Below are 22,405 nucleotides of genomic sequence, written 5' to 3'. Positions count from 1 at the left end.
ATTTGGCCTCTGCTGCACCTTGAGTGTTTAAAGGTTCTGACCCAGTTGCTACCCAGTGCTCCTACGATATCCCAAATGTGGGATATCTGGACGACATCCTGATGGGGGAGCAGTTGGCACACGTTGTGGCATGACAATGTGACCGGGACAATCCAGAAACCTTGAAAAAGTTTAAAAGTCAGCACTGGATCTGTCTCATCACTTGGATTTATCTCTGGTCTTATCCTAGACACAATGCAAGTCAAATTTTTATTTTTATTTTTCCTCAAGAGAAACAACTCTTCAGCCCAGTAGTTTCTGGATTTTTGCTTCTGCTTGAGACTCTGTGGGGGATGATGGTTGCCTCCTTTTTGAGGCAGTCCTGTTTTGCCTAATTCCAGAATGCAAAAACTCAGCATCCTGTCATCATGGGACCTGATCAGACTTCTGTCATGCTCTGTGGATTCTTCAGATCTTCGGGACCTTCAGTCTCTAGGACTAGTTTATCATCCTGTTTTACAGTTGCTGGCTTTAATTGCATGGCTGAAGGAGGAACAGAAGTATCTTTTTGCAAGTTTGAGATCAGTAAGTGGTCCTTGGTACCATCAAGGGCCAGAAATTGGCTTCTATGAACTTGTTCAACAAATGGCTAGTCTCCTATTCTTTAATTAGAACTTTTGGTTTTCTTTTTAGTCTAACGTGTAGCTCTCCCTGTACGTTGACTTATGACTCATTGGGATCTGAACTTGGTTCTCTCAGCACGAAGGTTAAAAAAAGTGTTTTGTTTTTTCTTTTTATATCGGGGATATTCTCTTTCCACTCCTACATCGTCATCATAACTGCATGGCATGTGTCTAGATATTGCCTTTGTCCTGGAAAGATCCATTTTTGGTCTTTCATAAGAACAAGGTGGTGTTGAGGCCTAGAACTTCCTTCCTAAGATGATGTTTGCCTTTCACCACAGCCATATCCTCAACCAAACTTGTGGTCTTTAGTATCAGGTTCCGTTCTTCTCTGTCAATGTGCACTCTACTAGGTCTGTTGGGTGCTTCTTGGCCTTTTAAGGATCAGGTAACTTTACCAAATTTGTAAGGTTTTCACCCAGTAAAAAAAAAAAAAAAGAAAACATTGAGTTCATTGAGGAACATAAGTCCCATCCCTCTGTGTCTACTTTTAGTATTGCATTTCTTCAAAACTGAAACCTGCTGGAAGTGGGAGGGGTTGTACATGGCTGGTTCCTGTTTGTGTTTTGTTTTTTTGCCAGTGTCCGAATCCCCTTGTAAGCAGCAGTATAACCCAGTTGTGTACGAATCCTGTGTTTCTCAGTTATCTCCATGAAATGGGTTTTATGTTAAGTGCAAAAATCGACTTTTACTTTGCTTTATCAAATCGATTTGGTTTAGCGCATACATCAATCTATTTGCTCAGTCAAGTATTTAATGGCTAGTGATGATTGCATTTTTTTTTTCCAAATAGCAGTTATTACACATTTGATGAGCAAAAAAATGTTTGATATAAAATGTGTTAATACCTTGGTGTTGAGTGCATTAATGCTAATTCCAGATGGATGTTAGGAACTACACTGAAAATGATTTTTATGAACTGAAACCACTCAATTAATAACTATCAATTAATAAATACCTTGACTATTTCATGCAATTAAACAAACATATTTTACACTTTCCACCAGTAGTTGCACTTTTCATACACAAACCAAAATTGCCAGATACTAAAGACAAACAGGCTCTTTAAATACACCATCTCCTTATGGGCCAAATTATGCCACTTGGGCATCACCACAAATACATTTGTGCTGCACAAACAAGAAACACTTGGAACTAGGAAACAATCGATCTGTAATGCAGAAAACCTGATACTATAGATCCCTATAGATCCCTTTGTCAAGGCCCATATCCCCCCAACACCGATATAAAAATGTTGTGCATTTTAATTCACTTGCTATGGACACCCATCAGTTAAGAGTAGATTTATTTTATGGGTACCCTATCACTTATGAGGGTAGTTGGCTCTGGAGGCACAACCTAACATCCCTACAGCATCTTTTTTACACAGTGCTGACAGAGATATGAATGTCTGGCAGATTCTGCTAGGATGTGTTCTCTGTGGGATACAGAAGCAATCACATCAGATTTTCTCAACTTTGATCCAAGTCCCCACCACCTTTCCCCCAACATGAGCATTTTGCTATAAATTGTTAGGTTGAGCCACTCTCTTTTTTTATATATATTGGCAGCTTGATTCCTAGAAACTTCCTTGGACACAAACATTTAATAATATTGCCCAAAACCTGTAAATATTGTAATCACAAAAATTGGTGTCTCAATACTTATGACACTTTTGTTGTCCAGCTATAAGAACAAAAGATTACAGCACATACATTCAACAATGACATTTAACTCCTGCAAGGCTTTTTAAAACACCTGAGCATATTCCGAAAATATGGGGATTTAGTTACACCATATGGCCATATAGTGCCAAGCCCACTACTACGTCAAAGTACCCCATTATCAGTGGGTCCCACACTATCCGTAGAATGGAATATCCTGCTTCTATGAACTATGAGAGAAATCCTGTGTTATATGAGAAGTCCTTTAGTTCTCCCATATAGAAGAGTGTATTTCTCAAATGGTCCAGAGAAGCAGGATCTTCCATTCTATGAATAGTGTAGGACCCACTGATAATTGGGTCCTTTGACACAGTAGTGGGCTTAGCACTATATGGCCATATGGTGTGACTAAATCCCCATATTTTCTGAAAAAGCTCAGGCGTTTTAAATGTCATTTTTGTATGTGTGCGCTTTAATCTTTTGTTCTGTTTATATGGTCTTATGGCTGCACCATCTTTAATGCATTTTTTAGGGTGTGCCCCCCAAATCTTTGTTGGTCAGCTATAAGAGACACATTTTGTTAGTCTTATGTGGTTGGCAACAGAAATTACATTGAAGCTCACCCAACAAAAGACATAATAGGCTATATATTGTATATAAGACGGTTCAGCTAACCAGTTTCCACTATGAACTGAGTAAAATAGTTTTGGGCAAAGTTGGCCTTTAATTCCTTTTGTCCCAGCATGTCATCCTTTTCATTATCCCTTTACACAGCCAACTGCTCATGCACAACCCTTTCATGTTTGAGTCCCAGGACTGACATTATGGTACCAGAGGAGGCATATCAGCAGCCACTTGGCCCATGGAGTCATCACAACTTCGATTAAGTTAAAGGGGTTGTAAAGGTAAAAAAATGTTTTCCCTAAATAGCTTTCTTTACCTTGGTGCAGTCCTTCACTTACCTCATCCTTTGATTTTGCTTTTAAATGTATTTATTTCTTCTGAGAAATCCTCACTTGCTGTTCTTCTGTCTGTAACTGCACACAGTAATGCAAGGCTTTCTCCCTGGTGTGGAGAAAGCCTCTTGAGGGGGGCGAGCAGGCAAGTCGGGACACTCTCTACTTTTGCAGATAGACAAAGGAGCTGTGTGTAAGTGGACACTCCTGCTCGCCCCCTTCCCCCTCAAGAGGCTTTCTTCACACCAGGGAGAAAGCCTTGCATTACTGTGTGTAGTTACAGACAGAAGAACAGCAAGTGAGGATTTCTCAGAAGAAATAAGGACATTTAAAAGCAAAATCGAAGGATGAGGTAAGTGAAGGACTGCACCAAGGTGAAGGAAGCTATTTAGGGAATTTTTTTTTTTACCTTTACAACCCCTTTTAATATTTGGCATTTCTAATACTAAGACGTAAATACAATTCTGTAATCTAATTTAAGCAATATTTTTATATTATTTTTAAGCTGCAGTGAAACCTTTGACAAACGAGCAGACTTTGACTCTTTCTACGTCAACTGAAGAACCAGAACATGCCGCCCAGTATGATGGCAAGCCGCAGAGATTTCATGAAGACGTAACACAATTAAATGGGACTGAACCTGTTCACAAAGAAGCCACCACTCATGAGACACTAGACTTGCCTGTTAATGACCACATAAATGAGATGGACTCATTTCGTCTGCTTGAAAAGCCTGTATTAGCCAGTAGTAAGGAGAATGTAGAGCCTCCTCCTGAACCTAGGACCGTGCTACCTGCCTCCATTAAAGAAAGGCTGACTCGAATCCATCAGTCATCAGATTTACACTTTGCCTCTGGGGTAGCAGCACAAGTGGCTGCACGATCACTAACCTTCACTTTTTTTCAAGAGCAGACTTTTGGGGACGAGTGGGATGATGATGATGATAATAATGACACTGAGTGCGGGGATACTCAAGTTCAAGATGAAAGAAGTGGTGATGACCTATGTTCGGAACACGAAGAATAACCCACTTGGTTCTAGGCATGACAGGCCTTTCAGTTTCTGTCTGAGAGAAAGCTAGAATGATAAACATCCTCTGTGCCTGGAGAGCCTGCAGTGTCTCAGTAAGCCTACCACAGGCTGCTTTATCATGTTATAAACAGTTTAGTGTTTTTACAGTTACTACTCTTCAGTCCGGCCTCTAAACTGGTGGAGTTTGTTCCTCTAGTTCACTGGCAGTCTACAGTATGTATTAATTGTACAAACCAATGCAACTGCCTAATATTTATTTGGTTATTTTCTTATTTTAATGTTATTTATTCAAATGTTTTCTTTTTGTTGCAGAACAATAATACTGTGCCCTCCTCTTCTGCTGTTTTGCTTTCTAGACAATATGATGGTTTGTTTTAGAAATCCAGACAAATGCTAGTCATTGCCACCTTGGTTCTATCTTTCCAGTATGTACTGGCTAATGATGTTGTTCCTCTGTGACTATATTTCTTAAAATGTTCTACTTACCTGAGCTTGGAATGTCTTTTTTAAATAAAAAGTAAAATTTTAATGTTTGCTGGATTATTAATTTTCGTCTTGCGCATATATAGGATTCCTGCCTCTGAGGTGGCTATAGGCTTCCTATTGCTTTACCTTACCAATTACCAATTACTTTTATTATAACTGCAAAATGTAACCATACTGATACAGAGCATGACACCAGACTTCATCGTCCATTCCTGCTATGTGTGTCATGGGTAGTCAGAACCTTTATTTGAAAGCGCATAATATGACGTTTTTATTTGAGTATAGCATTGACTACACTGTGGGTTAGAATTGTGTTTAGAGGCATGTACGCTCACTGACCACTTTATTAGGTGTAACTTGCTAGTACAGGGTTGGACACCCTTTTGCCTTCAGAACGGCCTTCATTCTTCATGGTATAGATTGTTGGTAAAATTCCTCTGAGATTTTGGTCCACATTGAAATGATACATCACACAGTTGCACATCCATGATGCAACTTTCTCCTTCCACCACATCCCAAAGGTGCTCTATTGGATTGGGATCTGGTGAATGTGGAGGCCATTGGAGTACAGTGAACTCATTGTCATGTTCAAGAAACCAGTGGTGAGATGATTTCAGCTTTGGAACATGCTGCATTATCCTGCTGGAAGTAGCAATCAGAAGATGGGTACACTGTAGTCATAAAGGGATGGACATGGTCAGCAACAATACTCAGGTAGGCCGTGGCATTTAAATGATGCCCAATTGGTACTAAGGGGCCCAAAGTGTGGAAAGAAAATATCCCCCACACCATTACACCACCACCAGCCTGAACCGTTGATACAAGACAGGATGGATTCATGCTTTCATGTTTACGCCAAATTCTGACCCTACCATCTCCATGTCGCAGCTAAAATAGAGACTCCTCAGACATGGCAAGTTTTTCCAATCTTCTATTGTCCAATTTTGGTGAGCCTGTGCGAATTGTAGCCTCCAGTGTCCAGTTATTAGTTGACAGGAGTTGCACCCGGTGTGATCTTCTGCTGTTGTAGCCCATCTGCTTCAAGATTGTTGTGCGTTCAGAGAGGGTATTTTGCATAACTTTGGTTGTAACAAGTGATTATTTGAGTTACTGTTGCCTTTCTATCATCTCAAACCCATTCCTCTCTGACATCAACAAGGCATTTTCATCCAAACAACTGCCGCTCGCTGGATATTTTCTCTTTTTTTAAATCCTTCTCTGTAAACCGTTGAGATGGTTGTGCGTGAAAATCCCAGTAGACCAGCAGTTTTTGAAGTGCTCAGACCAGCCTGTTTGGCACCAACAACCATGCCATGTTCAAAGTCGCTTAAATCCCCCTTTCTTCCCCATTCTGATGCTTGGTTTGAAATTCAGCAAGTCATCTTCACAGTGTCTAGATGCCTAAATCCATTGAGTTGCACCCATGTGATTGACTGATTAGTAATTTGTGTTACCAAGCAATTGAACAGGTGTACCTAATAAAGGGGCTGGTGAGGGTATATGCATTGTACTGGAGGTTTTGTTTTGTAACCATTGTAGCAAACACAAAAGAGCTTTCTCTCGCAAAGGAGTGTGTGTGTCCGCACAATTCAGTACACAACAAAGGGAAGATTCAACCTCCTGGCTAGCTGTAAGACCCGTAGACTGTTAAGGCACAGCCTCCCTCTCCCCCCTCCCTCCATTTCTCCCTCTCCTCCTCCCTCCTATTCTCCCTCTCCTCTACTTATCCCAGAGGAGGCGTTTATTATTTACCAGGTGAAGAAAGTGATTATGCCAATGCTTAAGCCTCTGCACACTGCTACAATGTCCTAACTCCAGTTAAAGGGTCAGGTTAATCCATTGCAATAATTTTTATAACCTAACTCAGCTGAAGAAAAACGGCCCCAAAGCATGATACTGCCACCACCATGCTTCACTGTGGCTATGGTGTTATTTTGGTGATGTGTCAGACATGTTTTGAAATTATGGCCAAAAAGTTCAACATTGGTTTCATCAGACAACATTATCCCACATGCTTTTGGGAGACTTCAGTTTTTTTTGTAAATTTAACCAGGCTTGGATGTTTTTCTTCGGCATAAAAGGCTTCTGTCTTGCCACTCTAGCCCATTGCCCAGACATATGAAGAATATGAGAGATTGTTGTCTTATATACCACACAGTCGGTACATGCCAGATATTCCTGCAGCTCCTTTAATGTTGCTGTAGGCCCCTTTGCAGCCTCCCTGACCAGTTTTCTTCTCGTCTTTTCATCAATTTTGGAGGGACGTCCAGTTCTTGGTAAAGTCTCTGTTGTGTCATATTTTTTCCACTTGATCGTGACTGTCTTCATTGTGTCCCATTGTATAGCTAATGCCTTTGAAATTCTTTTGGACCCTTCTCCTTACTGATATCTTTTAACAACAAGCTCCCTCTGATGCTTTGGAAGCTCTCTGCGGACCATGGCTTCTTGTTGTTAATGTGAGGGTAGTGCTATGGCATGTATACAGTTTCGTACAATATACGATCTGAAAACAGAACCTGCTTGTGGGGGTGTTCTGGTGATTTGGGGACACCCCCACAAGCGGGTTCTGTTCACAGATCGTTTAGTGTACTGAGCTGTATCCATACCATAAATTTCCTCTAAGACCAGCAAGAAGGGGTAGAGAGCTCCTGCAAACATTGATGCTGTACTGGAGTCCCGTCATGATACTGCCTGTACCCAAGTGGGCTGTTTGTAAGTGCAATACTTATTTTGCTTTTTATTTTTTAAATTAAATTATGTTTTGCTCTATCTGTTATGTACCGTGGCTTGTGTTTTTCTTTCTAAGCACTTGGACAGATTTATCCCTGCGTATTAACAAGAGAGTTATGCCAGCTCAAAGGTCCTTGCAAGGTTATGTCTTTTCTGAAGACTGGTATGGTTTGTTTACAGTGGGCCTAGCACTGAATGTTTCTGTCTCTGTAGAATGTGCTATGCAGGCGGTAAGTGTGCTGCCTTATTTGAATTACCGTATTTGCCGGCGTATAAGACGACCCCCTAATTTTCCATGAAAAATTTTGGTTTTGGGATATACTCGCCATATAAGACTACCCCCTTCCTTCTAGTCTTTCTGGAAGCTGAGGGGTAGCCAGAACAACCGCTGACAGAAACAACAGCTGACAAACAGGCTTTTTTCAAATCTCGCTGTGCCATTACATTACATGCCCCACTGTGCCATTACATTACATGCCCCACTGTGCCATTACATTACATGCCCCACTGTGCCATTACATTACTTGCCCCACTGTGCCATTACATTACTTGCCCCACTGTGCCATTACATTACATGCCCCACTGTGCCATTACATTACTTGCCCCACTGTGCCATTACATTACATGCCCCCACTGTGCCATCACTTGCCCCCACTGTGCCATCACTTGCCCCCACTGTGCCATCACTTGCCCCCACTGTGCCATCACTTGCCCCCACTATAGCTCGGTGGGATTAAGTTCACAAACCGTTCGACCTGAACATAAAAAGGCTTTTATTCATAGGTCAACAGAAAATAAGGCTTTTCTCAGCACACAAGGAAAACTATAAACGAAAAGTCCACTTAGCTTCAGCATCAAATAAAGTCTGCTTATCTTCAGCACCAAAAATAAGTCAAAACAAAAGACATACAGTTCGTTGGTAGACGGGTCTTCGCTCCCTGTATTCCAAAAGTCCTCACTGTATTGTGAACAGCAGCTATCAGACTCCCAGCTTGTCTTCACAGGTGCAATCTCCACACTCCTTCACCACCTCCAGCATCACTTCCTGTTTAAATGGGTGGTTCTCTGGGAGTGTTAACACCTTGTGTGCTGGCTCCTCAGTGTTTAGGAGTGGAGGCTCTTTCCCACCCAAATAGCACTTTAGAGCCTCCAGAATTCCAGGCCCCAAATTACTCTATCAAGACAGAGAGAACTGCGAGCCAGTCCTCTCTGGATTAATTCTTACCTGGAATCCTTCAATTTGGGTGACCCCCTGAACACTCTTCCCGCTATTTAAAGGGACCATAGCCCAAATAGTGGTGCTGTATAGCACCCGTCCAGGACCCAACCCTGGCGTCCTGTACAATATATATAGTGTGTGTGTGTGTGTGTGTGTTTTTTTTTTTTTTTTTTTTTTACCTTCTGTGGAAGAAAGCTGAAGCACTCATAATATTCATATACAAAGGTGCTAACCACAAAACCACTGTGCCATATGAACTATTTTCTTCAGAATGATGTATCATGTCCACATCATATTTCATATATAGCTTACGACTATTTACACCAGAGAAATGTACGACTGAATGATTACTTTTATTGAAGCTTTAAATCTTAAAACATACATCATGCTGGGGCTTTATTCCCATTTCTCTGAAACCGATTGGAAGGTTATTTTATCCTTACTTGCTGCAGGGGTTCACATGATCTCACTATATAAATGAGGCATTTCCTGGTCTTTTTATGTCTTAACAATGGTACTAGTGTTTAGGGCCATGTTTATTGGGAACCCTAGGGAATAAACCAGTAGCACTACATTTAAGATATGGCAGTCTCTTCATCAGTGCTAAAAGCTGTTTTGTAGGCGTAAATTCTTTTCTTCAAGTGTACTGCTCCTATTGTGTTAATTGCACATAATGGTTTTCTTTCAAAGACTTGATGCAGACTTCAGTTTATCAAATGATATATGGTAAATTTGCAACTCTGCTAATAAAACTGTATAATGTTTAATGCAAATTTTTGTTTTGCGTTTTCAATATGTTTCAGATCAGCAATCTTGGTTGCTGCGATTTACTTTTATATATTTATGTGCTAATCCTGCAAGTAACTCTATTGTTTTTCCAACTTCCTTTTTAAAAGACCAAGCTGCACAGCAAATATGGTCGTTAGAGGACTGGGAAAAATATTTAACATTGGTAGGGGTGTTTACAATGCTCCGCTTTTATTCATTTATGTAAAACCTTTATCCCAAAAAGGAAAAAAAATGCAGCTATAGGTTTTAACAGTGTTATTTGGAGTGCGGCTTTAATTTGATGGTCAAGTCTAAATCTGCTAGTGCATCTTACGAGAACTTCTCCCCAGATTGACCGTACTGCTGCCGCTGGGTTTCCTATCTCGACTTAATACAGCTGTATGCAATTTCATATGGTGTGGTAAGAAACTTAGGGTTAAACACAATGCCTTGACGTTACCTAAGAGTAAGGGCATAGTAGCCCTGCCAAATATGACAAAGTATTTACATGACTCTTGCTTGATTAGGCTTCAGTGGCGGCTGGTGCTCCATTTTTTTTGGGGGGGGGCGCAAACAAAACCCCAGCCAACCCCCCCCCCCGCCAACGTCACTTGCAGACAATGGGACCTGCAGACCGACAGACAGATATTCTGATAGATAGATAATTGGATAGACAGACAGATAGATAAAGAGAGAGAGACATAGATAGATAGATAGATAGATTGATAGAGCTGTAGATAGATAGATAGAGCTATAGATACAGAGATAGATAGATAGATACAGAGATAGATAGATAGATACAGAGATACATACAGAGATAGATAGACAGACATAGATAGATCGATAGATAGACACATAGATAGATAGATAGACACATAGATAGATAGACACATAGATAGATAGACACATAGATAGATAGACACATAGATAGATAGGGAGATAGAGAGAGAGAGAGGGGGGACAGAGAGAGAGAGGGGGGCCAGATAGACACAGAGAGAGAGAGAGAGGGGGACAGATAGAGAGAGGGGGAGGGGGGACAGATAGACACAGAGAGAGAGAGGGGGGGCAGATAGACACACAGAGATAAGTGATCTGTTAAGCACAGCTGCAGGATGCTGTATTCAGAGCCCGGCTCACACACAGACAGGAGATGTGTAAGGCTCTGATGATTGCTGGGTGAAGCACGGCACACGGCACCCTCCCTCCTGTCCACCCTCCCCCGATCACAGTACAGGCTGAGCATACAGCACGAGCTGCTGCTGGACATGGATGGGGTGGACAGGACAGACAATGAGACAAATAAAGTATTTTAATAAGTTTCCTACCTTAGATTCCTCCTGGAGCCAAAACGAAAGTAACACTGCCCTGGGAAGCACCGCCCATTTCCTTTGGCAGAGAGGAAGCAGCAGGACCCAATTAGAGTGGAGACTGTGGAGACACTTGAGAGTGATTGGCTCGTGGCGCACAGCACATAGCCACAGAGCTTAAAAAAAACTGCAAATGAAGCGTCTTGCCTGCTTGTATTGGCATGACACTTCAATGACGCTATAGCAGTGCACTGTGACCGGCGCCCACCCTGAGCATAGTAGTGCTGTTAAAGGGCCTTTTTTTTCCTTACTGGCTTTGGGGGAGGGGGGCAGTGCCCATGCGCCCCCTATGGACGGGCCCCCACTGTTAGGCTTATAGATTGGTATCATGGGGACCCTTCTGAACTGGGGACTGTTTGGAGAATGATCTTTTCACTCCAGGCCTAACATCCTTGCCTTGGGCACTACCCACTCATAGACCTCCCCATGAATCTGTACCCTTTCTAGTAGCTGCAACTCTTAAGATCTGAGACACATATGTAAAAAAGGTCCTTCTCTCCACTATACCTAGTCCCTTTAATCCCACTTTTTGGTAATAATGAATTTGTTTTTGATCTATCATGCTCCCATTTTCTCTCCAGAAAAAGGGAAGTAGAGCATGCCTTAAGGTCAAGTATTTCCACACTGCATCCCCAGCCTTGTCCTAGGGCATTGATGGAAACAGCACAAAAGTAAATGTACCCCATGTGTAGTAAAAGTGATCCTGCTACAGGTGCCTAGTGTAGCCCAGAAAAGCCCACCCCGGGGTAGGCCTCTCATGTGACCCTTGCTTGGTGCCCAACAATGAAGGAAGCATGGAGGATGTGATGACCACATTGTCACCAACAAGCTGCTGCCTTCATTACATACAATTCACGGTTAATTGATGATGCCAAGGCTCCACCAAAGACTGGATTCTTGAGGGGAAGATGGATTAACGATGGAGCAGAGAGTCCAGTAAACAATGCAACCTCTTCTTGTACCCCCTAAACTTAACAAGTATTTAACCCTTGCAGTGAAGGGGTTTCTTTTTGGTTTTGCTTGGATTAGGACTTTAAATCTCTCTCTCCTCCCTCCTATATTATCTCTCTCTTCTGTAGTAAAAATATATTTTGGTATATCTGAAGGCTTATTTGGTGTTAGCAAGATATCTTATGTGTAGTTTAACACTGTTCCTGTTTACAGAGTAGAACAATGATTTTGAGTCATTCCATGCCAGGGCTTAGAAGCACTCTTTATTGTAAATAGGAAGCTGGCCAGCTCTGCCTGGGATTTCTGCAGGCCTACTTACAGACAGGCCCAGACATATTGACCCAGCACAGCATCTTTAACTCTTTTTTTCCTTTTTTAATCCAGTCATTCGATGAAAAGAGGAGAAACTCAGTGGCTGGCATACATGAATGGAAGGAAATATTTATGCTGGGGTTGTATGAGGTGAGCTCATTTAGTAAAACTAATTAATAGCCTCAGACTGTCTCCTTGCACTATTCTTTCTAGACAATGCTATGCAACAAACTGTGTAAAACAATGCATAAAAAGCGTCCTTTTTTTAATGCATTCTTGGTTTTAAGTTTATACAAAACAGACAGTACGTATTTTATTGATATCAAGCGTAATGTTTGTTAGATCTATTGCATGATTTCATTACATTTCCATTACTGAGAACGGTTGACTTACCTAAAAGGACAAGAGACACAGAAAAGTCACATGACCCTCCTAAACCACAGAGCCTAAAGGATTTCCTCAAACTGAAAAAAAGGAGAAGTAGTGTAATTATTAGTCCCCGTTCACTGTGCTTCTTGTGGGGGATAGCTTTGTGTCCGTTTCTTGTAATGGAGTGCAAGAACCACCACATAAAGGAAAAGTAGTGTAAAGGGCAAATATTAGTCCCCGTTCCCCATTCACTGTGCTTCTTGTGGGGGATAGCGTTGTGCCAGTTTCTTGTAATGTGGTGGTTCTTGCACTTCTATTAAAGCGGGAGTTCACCCATTTGTTAAATTTTTTTTTTTCTCCCCTTAGATTCCTGCTCGTTCGGTCTAGGGGAATCGGCTATTTGTATTAAAATATGAGCAGTACTTACCCGTTTTCGAGCTGCATCTTCTTCCGTCGCTTCCGGGTATGGGTCTTCGGGAGCGGGCGTTCCTTCTTGATTGACATTCTTCCGAGAGGCTTCCGACGGTCGCATCCATCGCGTCACTCGTAGCCGAAAGAAGCCGAACGTCGGTGCGGCTCTATACTGCGCCTGCGCACCGACGTTCGGCTTCTTTCGGAAAATCGTGACGCGATGGATGCGACCGTCGGAAGCCTCTCGGAAGACTGTCAATCAAGAAGGAACGCCCATTCCCGAAGCCCATACCCGGAAGCGACGGAGAGGATGCATCTCGTAAACGGGTAAGTACTGCACATATTTTAAAACAAATAGCCGATTCCCCTAGAGAAAACGAGCAGGAACCTAAGGGGAAAAAGTGCCCTCTAAGGGTGAACCCCCGCTTTAATGTTGGTTAGTGTGGAAGCTTCTGACCACTTAGATCCTCAAGGTCTATGCAGAAGAGAAGAGGGCCAGCAATATAGCGTTTGGAGACAAAGGGGCCCCATCTAGCCTCATAGTTGTCATCAGTCTACAGGGAGAAGCCACCAACCAGGTCACAGGAGACAGGATGAGTTTAGTTTTGTAAACTTATAGTGAAGAAATTAGTTGGCCGAAACTACCACTTGTTATATAACCAGCTAGTGAACCAGGAAAGCGTTTTAACCATTTGATACAAAAGGACAAAAAAAAAACACACCAAAGGGTAGGTGCTATTAATTTTGTTAGCGTATTTTGTGCACCGCTCAGATTTTTATTTTTTTACCCTATTGTTACTTATTTTCCTGATTTCTAGGCTTAACGCAGCAAACAACTTGTGGTGTTAATAAATACCAGCTACGAGGGCAGGACTTAGGATGGTGGGGGCCCCTGGGCTTGAGTGTTGATTGAAGGGGCCCCAACCGCTAACAAAGTTGTTGAGCGATGGGGGGCGCTGATCGACGACCAATCATAGTTGTTGGGGGGGGGGTTCAATAGATATTAATGCGCTTTGCTTATCCCATACTGCAAAAATTGCTCCGGCCCCTACCATCACTGACCGGCCACATTTACTTCGGGAAAGACAGAAAAAACTGGTCAAGCCCTACTCAATTGAGTCTATTCAGGCCCTATATGTAAATGCCCGATCCGCAGTAAAGCACTGCGATGAAATTCACAATGTGCTGCTAATTTCTGGTGCTCATATAATGGGAGTTACAGAAACCTGGTTTAAGGACAGCTCAAAATCAATCTACGATGAATTACTACCCAGCAACTATAGCATCATGACCAAGAATAGACAAACTAAAAAAGGTGGAGGCATATGCATTATTCACGACACTAATTTGATTTGCCAAGAAATCTCCTCTTCTCCCTATAATACCTTTGAACACCTAGCAGCGAAATGCTTAGTGAATGATAACGCAACATTCACATTCGCAATCATCTATAGGCCTCCTGGCCCTTTGGCCCAATTTCTCTCTGATTTTGCCGATTTCTCTATGCAACTTTCATTGATTTCCAATCATGTAGTGATTCAGGGTGACATAAATCTGTGGCTAGATGATGTACGGAACCAGGATGCTCAAGATCTCCTGGATGACATGCAGGCTTTACATTTCACCCAGCATATCAAGGAACCCACTCATATCAAGGGCCACACTTTAGATGCCCTTTTCCTATATGGTCTTTCCATTTCAAAAGTGACGATACAAAAAATTGTGTGGTCAGATCATTTTTTGACTTCGTATGTTCTTCCCGACTTTGCTCTCAAAAGAATACAGGCGGGTAATAACATGCGTAAGTCAATCCCATTTCGAAAACTTAAGCCTGTGAACTGTGATGAATTCAAGAACTGCTATATTAAAACCGACAACGAGATTGAGGAGAATAAGCTTGTTGACGATCCCGAAGAAGGTGTTCTCCAATTAGAGAGTGCCTTGGACGATTTTGAATCTAGGCTAAAAAAATCATTGAACAAAGTGGCACCCTTTCAGGTGGCTAACAACCGACCGAGATTACAGAAATCCCAACCGTGGTATTCATCTAGCCTCCTCCCTCTCAAAAAAAAGAGACGGTTCTTGGAGCGAAAATGGCTAAAATCTCAATGCAATCTGGACAAACAAGCCTACCGCATACATTGCAGAGGTTATGCCAAGGCAGTAAAAACGCTAAAAAGAACATATTATAATACCAAAATTAGCGTTGCCCCTAATCAAACGGGAGAACTGTTCGCCATAGTCCGGGAGATTTTTGAGCCCAAAAGATTCCACTCCAAGATTATGGCATCCCCACAACTGTGTAATAATATCCACCAGTCTTTCATTTCAAAAGTGGAGAAAATCCGTGCTCGATCCTCCTTAGCACCCCCCTGTGCAACATCAAAAGCCAAAACCACCCCGGAAAAACTACAGAAATTTCGCCTAGTGTCAGAGGAGGAAATCAGAGCTATCATCTCAAAACTGAAACCAACCAGTTATCCTGATGACCCCTGCCCTGCCTGGTTCATTCAGAAGCATGTAGACACTCTGATTATTGACATCTGCAGAGTAATTAATTTGTCCCTCCGCTTGGGTATAGTGCCTTCTAGATTCAAGAGAGCAATCATACTCCCATTATTGAAAAAAGTGTGCCTGGAACCCACGATACTTACCAACTACCGCCCCATTTCTCTACTGCCTTTTCTATCTAAGGTCCTGGAGCAGGTTGTGTTTACCCAGCTGCAGGAGCAGTTTGAGTCACACGGTCTGTTCCATGACTGCCAGTCGGGATTTCGACCCGGTCGCGGTACGGAGATGTCTGCCCTAGATATGAGGGAACGTCTGCTGGGTGTCCGCGATGCGGGGGGGTCCGCAGCCTTGGTGCTGCTGGACCTCTCTGCGGCGTTTGACACCATTGACCATTCTATCCTTCTCTCTAGAATGCAATCCTTATTTGGCTGTGAGGACGCAGTGTTAAATTGGATTAGATCTTTCCTGTCAGAAAGAACACACTCCATAAAAATGGAGTCGTACCGCTCAAATACCCAGTCATTGACCTGCGGGGTACCTCAGGGCTCTGCCCTTTCTCCCTTATTCTTTAACTGCTACATGCGCCCACTTGCCGACCTCATTACCAGCTATGGTCTAGGCTGCCAGATCTATGCGGATGACACACAGATCTTGGCAGACCTTGCAAGTGGACCTAATATGCCTGAGCAGCTGAATAAGGGATTATCTAACATCCAACAATGGATGGACTCAAACAGGCTAGGCCTTAACGCCGACAAAACTGAGCTTTTGCTGATCGGCCCACAAGCCAACTCTACCTTTTTACCTGCCTGGCCATCCTCGTTTGGCCCTGCCCCAACTCCAGCTAAGCAGGTAAAAAATCTGGGTATAATTTTTGATGCTGAACTAAGCTTTGTACCTCACGCAAAATATTGCATAAAATCAGCCAACTATCATCTGCAATTATTACGGAAAATTAAGAATCTCTTCACTCAGCACAACCGTATGATCTTAGTTCATGGACTTATCCACTCTAGGTTAGATTGTTCTAATGTTTTCTTTCTAGGGCTCCCACAGAAGTGGATAAAACGATTGCAGATTACACAGAATCATGCTGCAAGACTAGTCACAAACTGCCCAAGGCGGAATCACATCTCCCCGGTGCTTAAGAATCTACACTGGCTCCCGATAGCAAAACGGGTTGAGTTCAAGGCACTCTGTCTGGTGTTTCGGGCCTATTGGCAACTAGGTCCGATGTACTTATCGAATATGACACAACACTACTGTCCACCCAGAGAGCTTCGCTCGACTGACGCCCTGTTAGCAATTATTAAATCTAGTCGATCAGCTTCAAAAGGTGGCCGCCGGCTCCAAACACTGGGGAACTCTCTTTGGAACCAGCTCCCTCATCGGCTCCGAGCATCCTCCTCCTTGATGGCCTTCCGTAAGGGCTTGAAAACACTTCTTTTTTCACAAGCCTACAGATAGAGACTTGGCCTTCCAAGCCTTTAGCAGGACGCTGCCTTAATCCCAGGCTGCGGTCCATGGTCAGGGAGTAGGGATAGGCTTTTTGTGCCCTGACACCCCCCCCCTCTTTTACTTAGATGTCCTAGCTTCTTCTTTTTGCTCTTGGGAACTGGATACCCCCAGCTTGTTGGTAAGCGCTTAGACGCGAGTTTCACAACTCGCATTCGGCGCTCTATAAGTATTTATTCCAATCCAATCCAATCCAATCCAATCTAAGTTGTTGAGCCGGGGGGGCGCGGCACGATCACAGTGTCTGAGCGGGGGGTGGCGGTCGTAGTTGTTGAGCGGGGGGGGGGGGTGCTAACGCTGGGGCCGGACTTCTTACCTCTCCATCCACAACTGCATGGCTCTTCCTGCTTCCTCCTCCCGTGCTGCAGGGCTCTTCCTGCTTCCTCCGGGGGCCCCCCATTGGGCGGGGCCCATGGGCTTCAGCCCAGTCAAGCCCAATGGTAAGTCCGGCCCTGCCAGCTACAGTATATTAAGTAATATCTGATTAATTAATATCTGAAAACACTGCAACTAATCAGCAAGATTACTCATCATAATGTCCCAAATGTAAAAATGTTTTTTTTGCTTCCAAAAAATCTATATTTCTTACTATTAGTTTAAGTATTGTTCCATGTCATTATGTGTCTCTTCCAACGAACTGTTAAGTCAATGCTTGCATTTCACTTGTATTATTCCATCACATTCTACAACCCTAATTCCAAAAAGGTTGGGACGCTGTGTAAAATCTTCATAAAAACAGAATGCAGTGATTTATAAATTTCATAAACCCATCTTTTATGCGCAATATTAAATGTTTAACCCCTTCCCACTGCCGCCTCCCAGCCCCACTGCTACCTCCCAGCCAAGAGGGAGCAGATACAAACGAAAAACAGTACTTGTTCCCCTCCTCCCAAAAAACCTGCATGTCCGATAAAGGTTGGGGAGAGGGAAGAGAATCAGGATTCAACCCCCTGACTCCCACCCCCCCCCCCCCTGTGCCATAGACTTAAACCAGGGCAGATTTTCTAACCCCGAAACTGCAAATAAAGTATATTAATAACAACTATGTTTACTTTTTCATCAGAAATGTGTAATCTACAGAGGTAAGCGATATTATTAAATTGGCATTCCGCAGGTTCTGGACCTAATAATAATCTTGAGGGATGAATCAATCAGTGGGTCCATAGATATATGCAATTATAGTTGAGTTTGACGCCACCCTAAACCATCCCTATTGGTTCTGTAGTATGATGGGGAATATCAGAGACCACAAAGAAGGTTGGAGAGGTAGTAGGAGGCGGGGCCAAGCTTGAGTTTTAATAAAATTCAGTTGTGTATACATTTTTCACTCTATTGGTTTATATAGTGTTCTATTATATGAGGGTAACTTTTGCTTATGCAATTTTTCAGCACATGCTCATTTTGAACTGCCAACGAGACAGGTTTGCATTATCGTCACTTTGTGTGACTTCTATATGTAGCAATTGTCACTTCCACTAATTTACTAAAGCAACTTGTCATGTGAAAACAAAACAGAAGTTATATTGTGGCTTATGATTCACTAAGTAATGATCGCATATTGCACAAGGTTCTGAGGAAATCCGTGACCATATTGTTCAAGCTAATCAAAAGTAATGCTATAAATATTCATGTTGTGTAATATTGTTCTCCTTGTATGATTTGACAGGATCTGGAGCAAGAAAGTCCTGTTTTACGATCTTCAAATATTTCTTCAAATAAAAATGCTTTTTATGTATTGTTGAGCTGAGGGAAATGAGGTGAAGTTTGAGTAGGTATATAAAATCAGGGTCAACCAGGGGCGTCGGGAGGCCGGGGCTTGGGTGGCTGGAGCCCCGAATGGGTCCCCGAAAAGCCCCGAGTCTCAGCATGCAGGCTCACTATTGTGACCCCCGAGCCGAGTGGCGACCGCCGGGAATGATCTGTTCCCGAGCGCCGCCAAACCGAGTCCTGCCGAGTGCCATAGCAGCAGGTCCCGCCTTCTGGAGCCTGTGATGGACGTCCCACTGCTCCAATACCGCGCCGCAGGAAGTGTGACGTCCATCATAGGCGCCGCAGGCTCCAGAAGGCGGGAATTACAAATACACATACACATCGCTAGGCGCTCGGACGGGCGGCTCTCCTCTCCTCAGGCTCCTCGGCTCTCCTACCCCCTACCCTCCAGGCTCTAGTCCTCGGCTCTTCTACCTGCCTCGGCTCCTCCACTGACGCCGGAATGACTGACTGCAGTGCCTGCTGAGGTAGGTCAGAGACAGTGTAATGTGTATGTATATAGGTCAGTGTACATCAGGTCACGACCGTCAGTGTATGTCAGGTAGGTCCGTGTATATAGGTCAGGTCACTACCGTCAGTGTAGGTAGGTCAGTGTATGTCAGGTAGGTCAGTGTATATAGGTCAGGTCACTACCGTCAGTGTAGGTAGGTCAGTGTATATAGGTCAGGTCACTACCGTCAGTGTAGGTAGGTCAGTGTATATAGGTCAGGTCACTACCGTCAGTGTAGGTAGGTCCAGTCACTACCGTCAGTGTAGATAGGTCAGTTTATGTCAGGTAGGTCAGTGTATATAAGTCAGGTCACTACCGTCAGTATATGCAGGTCAGGTCAGTGTATGCAGGTCAGGTCAGTGTAGTCAGGTCAGTGTATGCAGGTCAGGTCAGTGTAGTCAGGTCAGTGTATGCAGGTCAGGTCAGGATAGTCAGGTAGGTCAGTGTGGTCTGGTCAGGTCAGTGTGGTCTGGTCAGGTCAGTGTGGTCTGGTCAGGTCAGTGTGGTCTGGTCAGGTCAGTGTAGTCAGGTCAGTGTAGTCAGGTCAGTGTGGTCAGGTCAGTATAGTCTGGTCAGGTCAGTATAGTCTGGTCAGGTCAGTGTAGTCAGGTCAGGTCAGTGTATGCAGGTCAGATCAGGTCATGTCAGTGTTAGTACACACACTGACATAACCTGCATACACTAACATAGACACTTACGTAGGTCAGGGTATGTGTATCAGGTAGGTCACCCTGCGCCACTCCACCAACCGCGCCTGTCCCCCCCCCCCCTCCAGTGCCGGCTTGGCTTCGATCTTTTTGGCACCTAGCAACGCCCCTGGTTTTGTGTAAAAAAACAGTATACAAAACCAGACAACTACCCCACTTTTTGTTTTATAAATGTTTTTATTTAACCACTTCCCTACCACACGCCATCATATGACGTCGCTGACTTTCGGGGGGATATCTGAATGATGCCTGCAGCTAGAGGCATCATTTAGATATCATTCTTTGCAGCCGCAATTCTGTGCACGATAAGAATGATCATAGCGGCAGTTCTGCTGCTTGAATTGTTCTTATAGGCGACGGGAGGGGACGTCCCCCCCCTCCCGCCGAGACCCGGTGCTTCTCTGGGCTCTCCCGTTCCATCAGGGGCCTGGAGAAAGTATCGGCCGGTGCCGGATGACGATGATGGAGATTTACAGTCATCTCTATGGCCGTCGGAGGCCCGGGTTCCCGGATGTAAACAAAGCAGCTAGTAAGCATGAGATCCGTGAATTTTTTTTCTCGATCTCATGCTTTTCAGCCTGTAAAAAATTTAAAAATTAAGTAAAATAATAAAAAAAATTAAAACGCCCCTGTCCCCGGTACCTCGCATTTAGAAACGAACACACATGTAAGTCCCGCCCACATATGTAAATGAAAATCCTCACATGCGTTAGAGCGTGTGCAACAATTCTAGTACTAGGAAGTCTCGGGCACACGCTTCACCATACAGACCGGCCGGCTGTTTTTATGCTTCTATTTATACAGATTGATGTAAGTGCGCAATCTTCCTTTTATTGATTAAACCGTTTATACAGTAATACGCTATGAGCTGCCTTTGATTCTTTTTGCATACTCTGGAACTCTGCATCGGTTTGCTTATTGGCTTTTATTGCTGTGGCGCTAACTGAGGGTGGATGGATGCTCAAACCCATTCCTGCTGAAGATTTAAAGGCTTTATCTGTATTGCTGTTGTATACTGTCCTTCTGGTAAGAGTCAGTGTTACCTGTGGGTGGTGGTCTCCCGTCTGTCATCATTCACCCACTGTGGATTTGTCTAAATCACACCTGGGATTCATCTTCTCTCTTATTATTTGGGACTGTTACAATTTTTATTTTTTTACATGTCACTTAATGGACTATTTCTGCACATTTTTCTTATATAGAGATTTTTTTGATTAATAAGTGCACTGAATGATCTTTATACTGATCCTTCAAAATAAGGACCTTCTTATATGTCACAAGTGATTTACTTCCTGTTTTTTTCCTTTAGCAGGGGTTTAGTTCACACTACACAGGTTTTCACATTTTGTTCAATAAGCGCGACTCCTTTTTTCTATATGTTTGTTTGATGTTGTATGACATCTTTGAGACGCAGCTGGTGCACAATTATTGTTAATTTGGTATGCGCAATTTTTTTTCTGTTTTGAATTCTAGTACTAGACCTCCTCTGTAACCCTAAACCGGTAACCTGTAAATAAATTTAAAGCATTGCCTATGGAGATTTTTAAGTACCGAAGTTTGGCGCCATTCCATGAGTGTTCGCAATTTTAAAGCGTGACATGTTAGGTATCTATTTACTCGGCGTAACATCATATTTTGTATTATACAAAAAAACTGGGCTAACTTTACTGTTTTGTTATTTTTTAATTCATGAAACTGTTTTTTTTTTTGTTTTTTTTTCAATGCATTTGAAAAATGATTGTTCAAATACCGTGCGAGATAAAAAGTTGCAATGACCGCCATTTTATTCCCTAGGGTGTCTGCTAAAAAAACATATATAATGTTTGGGGGTTCTGAGTAAATTTCTAGCAAAAAAAATATGATTTTTACATGAAGGAGAGAAGTGCCAGAATAGGCCCAGTATGGAAGTGGTTAAAGGATCACTAAAGACAATTTTTTTTTTTTTTTTTAATATCAAACATGTTAAACACTTAAAAGCAATTTCATTATTTTTTTTAATTCATTTAAAAAAATAATTTGTAATTTATTTTTTTAATAAATTAATAAAAAAATATATATAATTTTTTTAGAAAAAATTGTGTAAGTGTAAAAGTGTGTAAAAGTGTAAATCTATTATGTAACTGACGCAAACGAGGTAATTGCGCGGAACTTGGCGCAATTTGCGGGACTTGGCGCAATCGGGTAAGAGAGCAACTTAAAATAATCGGACATTGATGCAATTTGCGACCATTAATACAATTGGGGTAATTCCGGACCTTGATGGTTGATAGCGCTGCTGTCAACCATCGGAACTTGACGCAATTTCGGGCCTTGACGCAATTTGCGACCATTGATACAATTGTAGTAATTGCGTAACTTGACAAAATTTGCGGAACTTGCCGCAATTTACATTGCCAGCTGTACTTGTTGCAATTTCGGAACTTGAGGCAAATCGTGCAACTTTGCGCAATTTACCTTAAACGCGGTACTTGCCACAATTGGTTGA

General features: G+C 42.8%; 1 protein-coding gene across 2 annotated transcripts in view; it reads left to right on the top strand.

Annotated features, from left to right (window-relative positions):
* Positions 1-4,843, top strand: part of VEZT (vezatin, adherens junctions transmembrane protein) — a 66,228-nt gene extending 61,385 nt beyond the window's left edge. For both annotated transcript variants that reach the window (XM_040344116.1, XM_040344115.1), the window contains exon 12: positions 3,788-4,843. In XM_040344116.1, coding sequence (XP_040200050.1) covers positions 3,788-4,308 — 521 coding nt within the window. In that variant the 3' untranslated portion in view covers positions 4,309-4,843. The remainder of the gene's footprint in view (positions 1-3,787) is intronic.
* Positions 4,844-22,405: the final 17,562 nt, after the last annotated feature.

The sequence above is a fragment of the Rana temporaria genome, chromosome 3 (assembly GCF_905171775.1).
Source record: "Rana temporaria chromosome 3, aRanTem1.1, whole genome shotgun sequence".
NCBI lineage: Eukaryota > Metazoa > Chordata > Amphibia > Anura > Ranidae > Rana > Rana temporaria.
The sequence above is the reverse complement of the archived record's forward strand: the minus strand, read 5'-3'. Positions and strand labels throughout refer to the sequence as shown.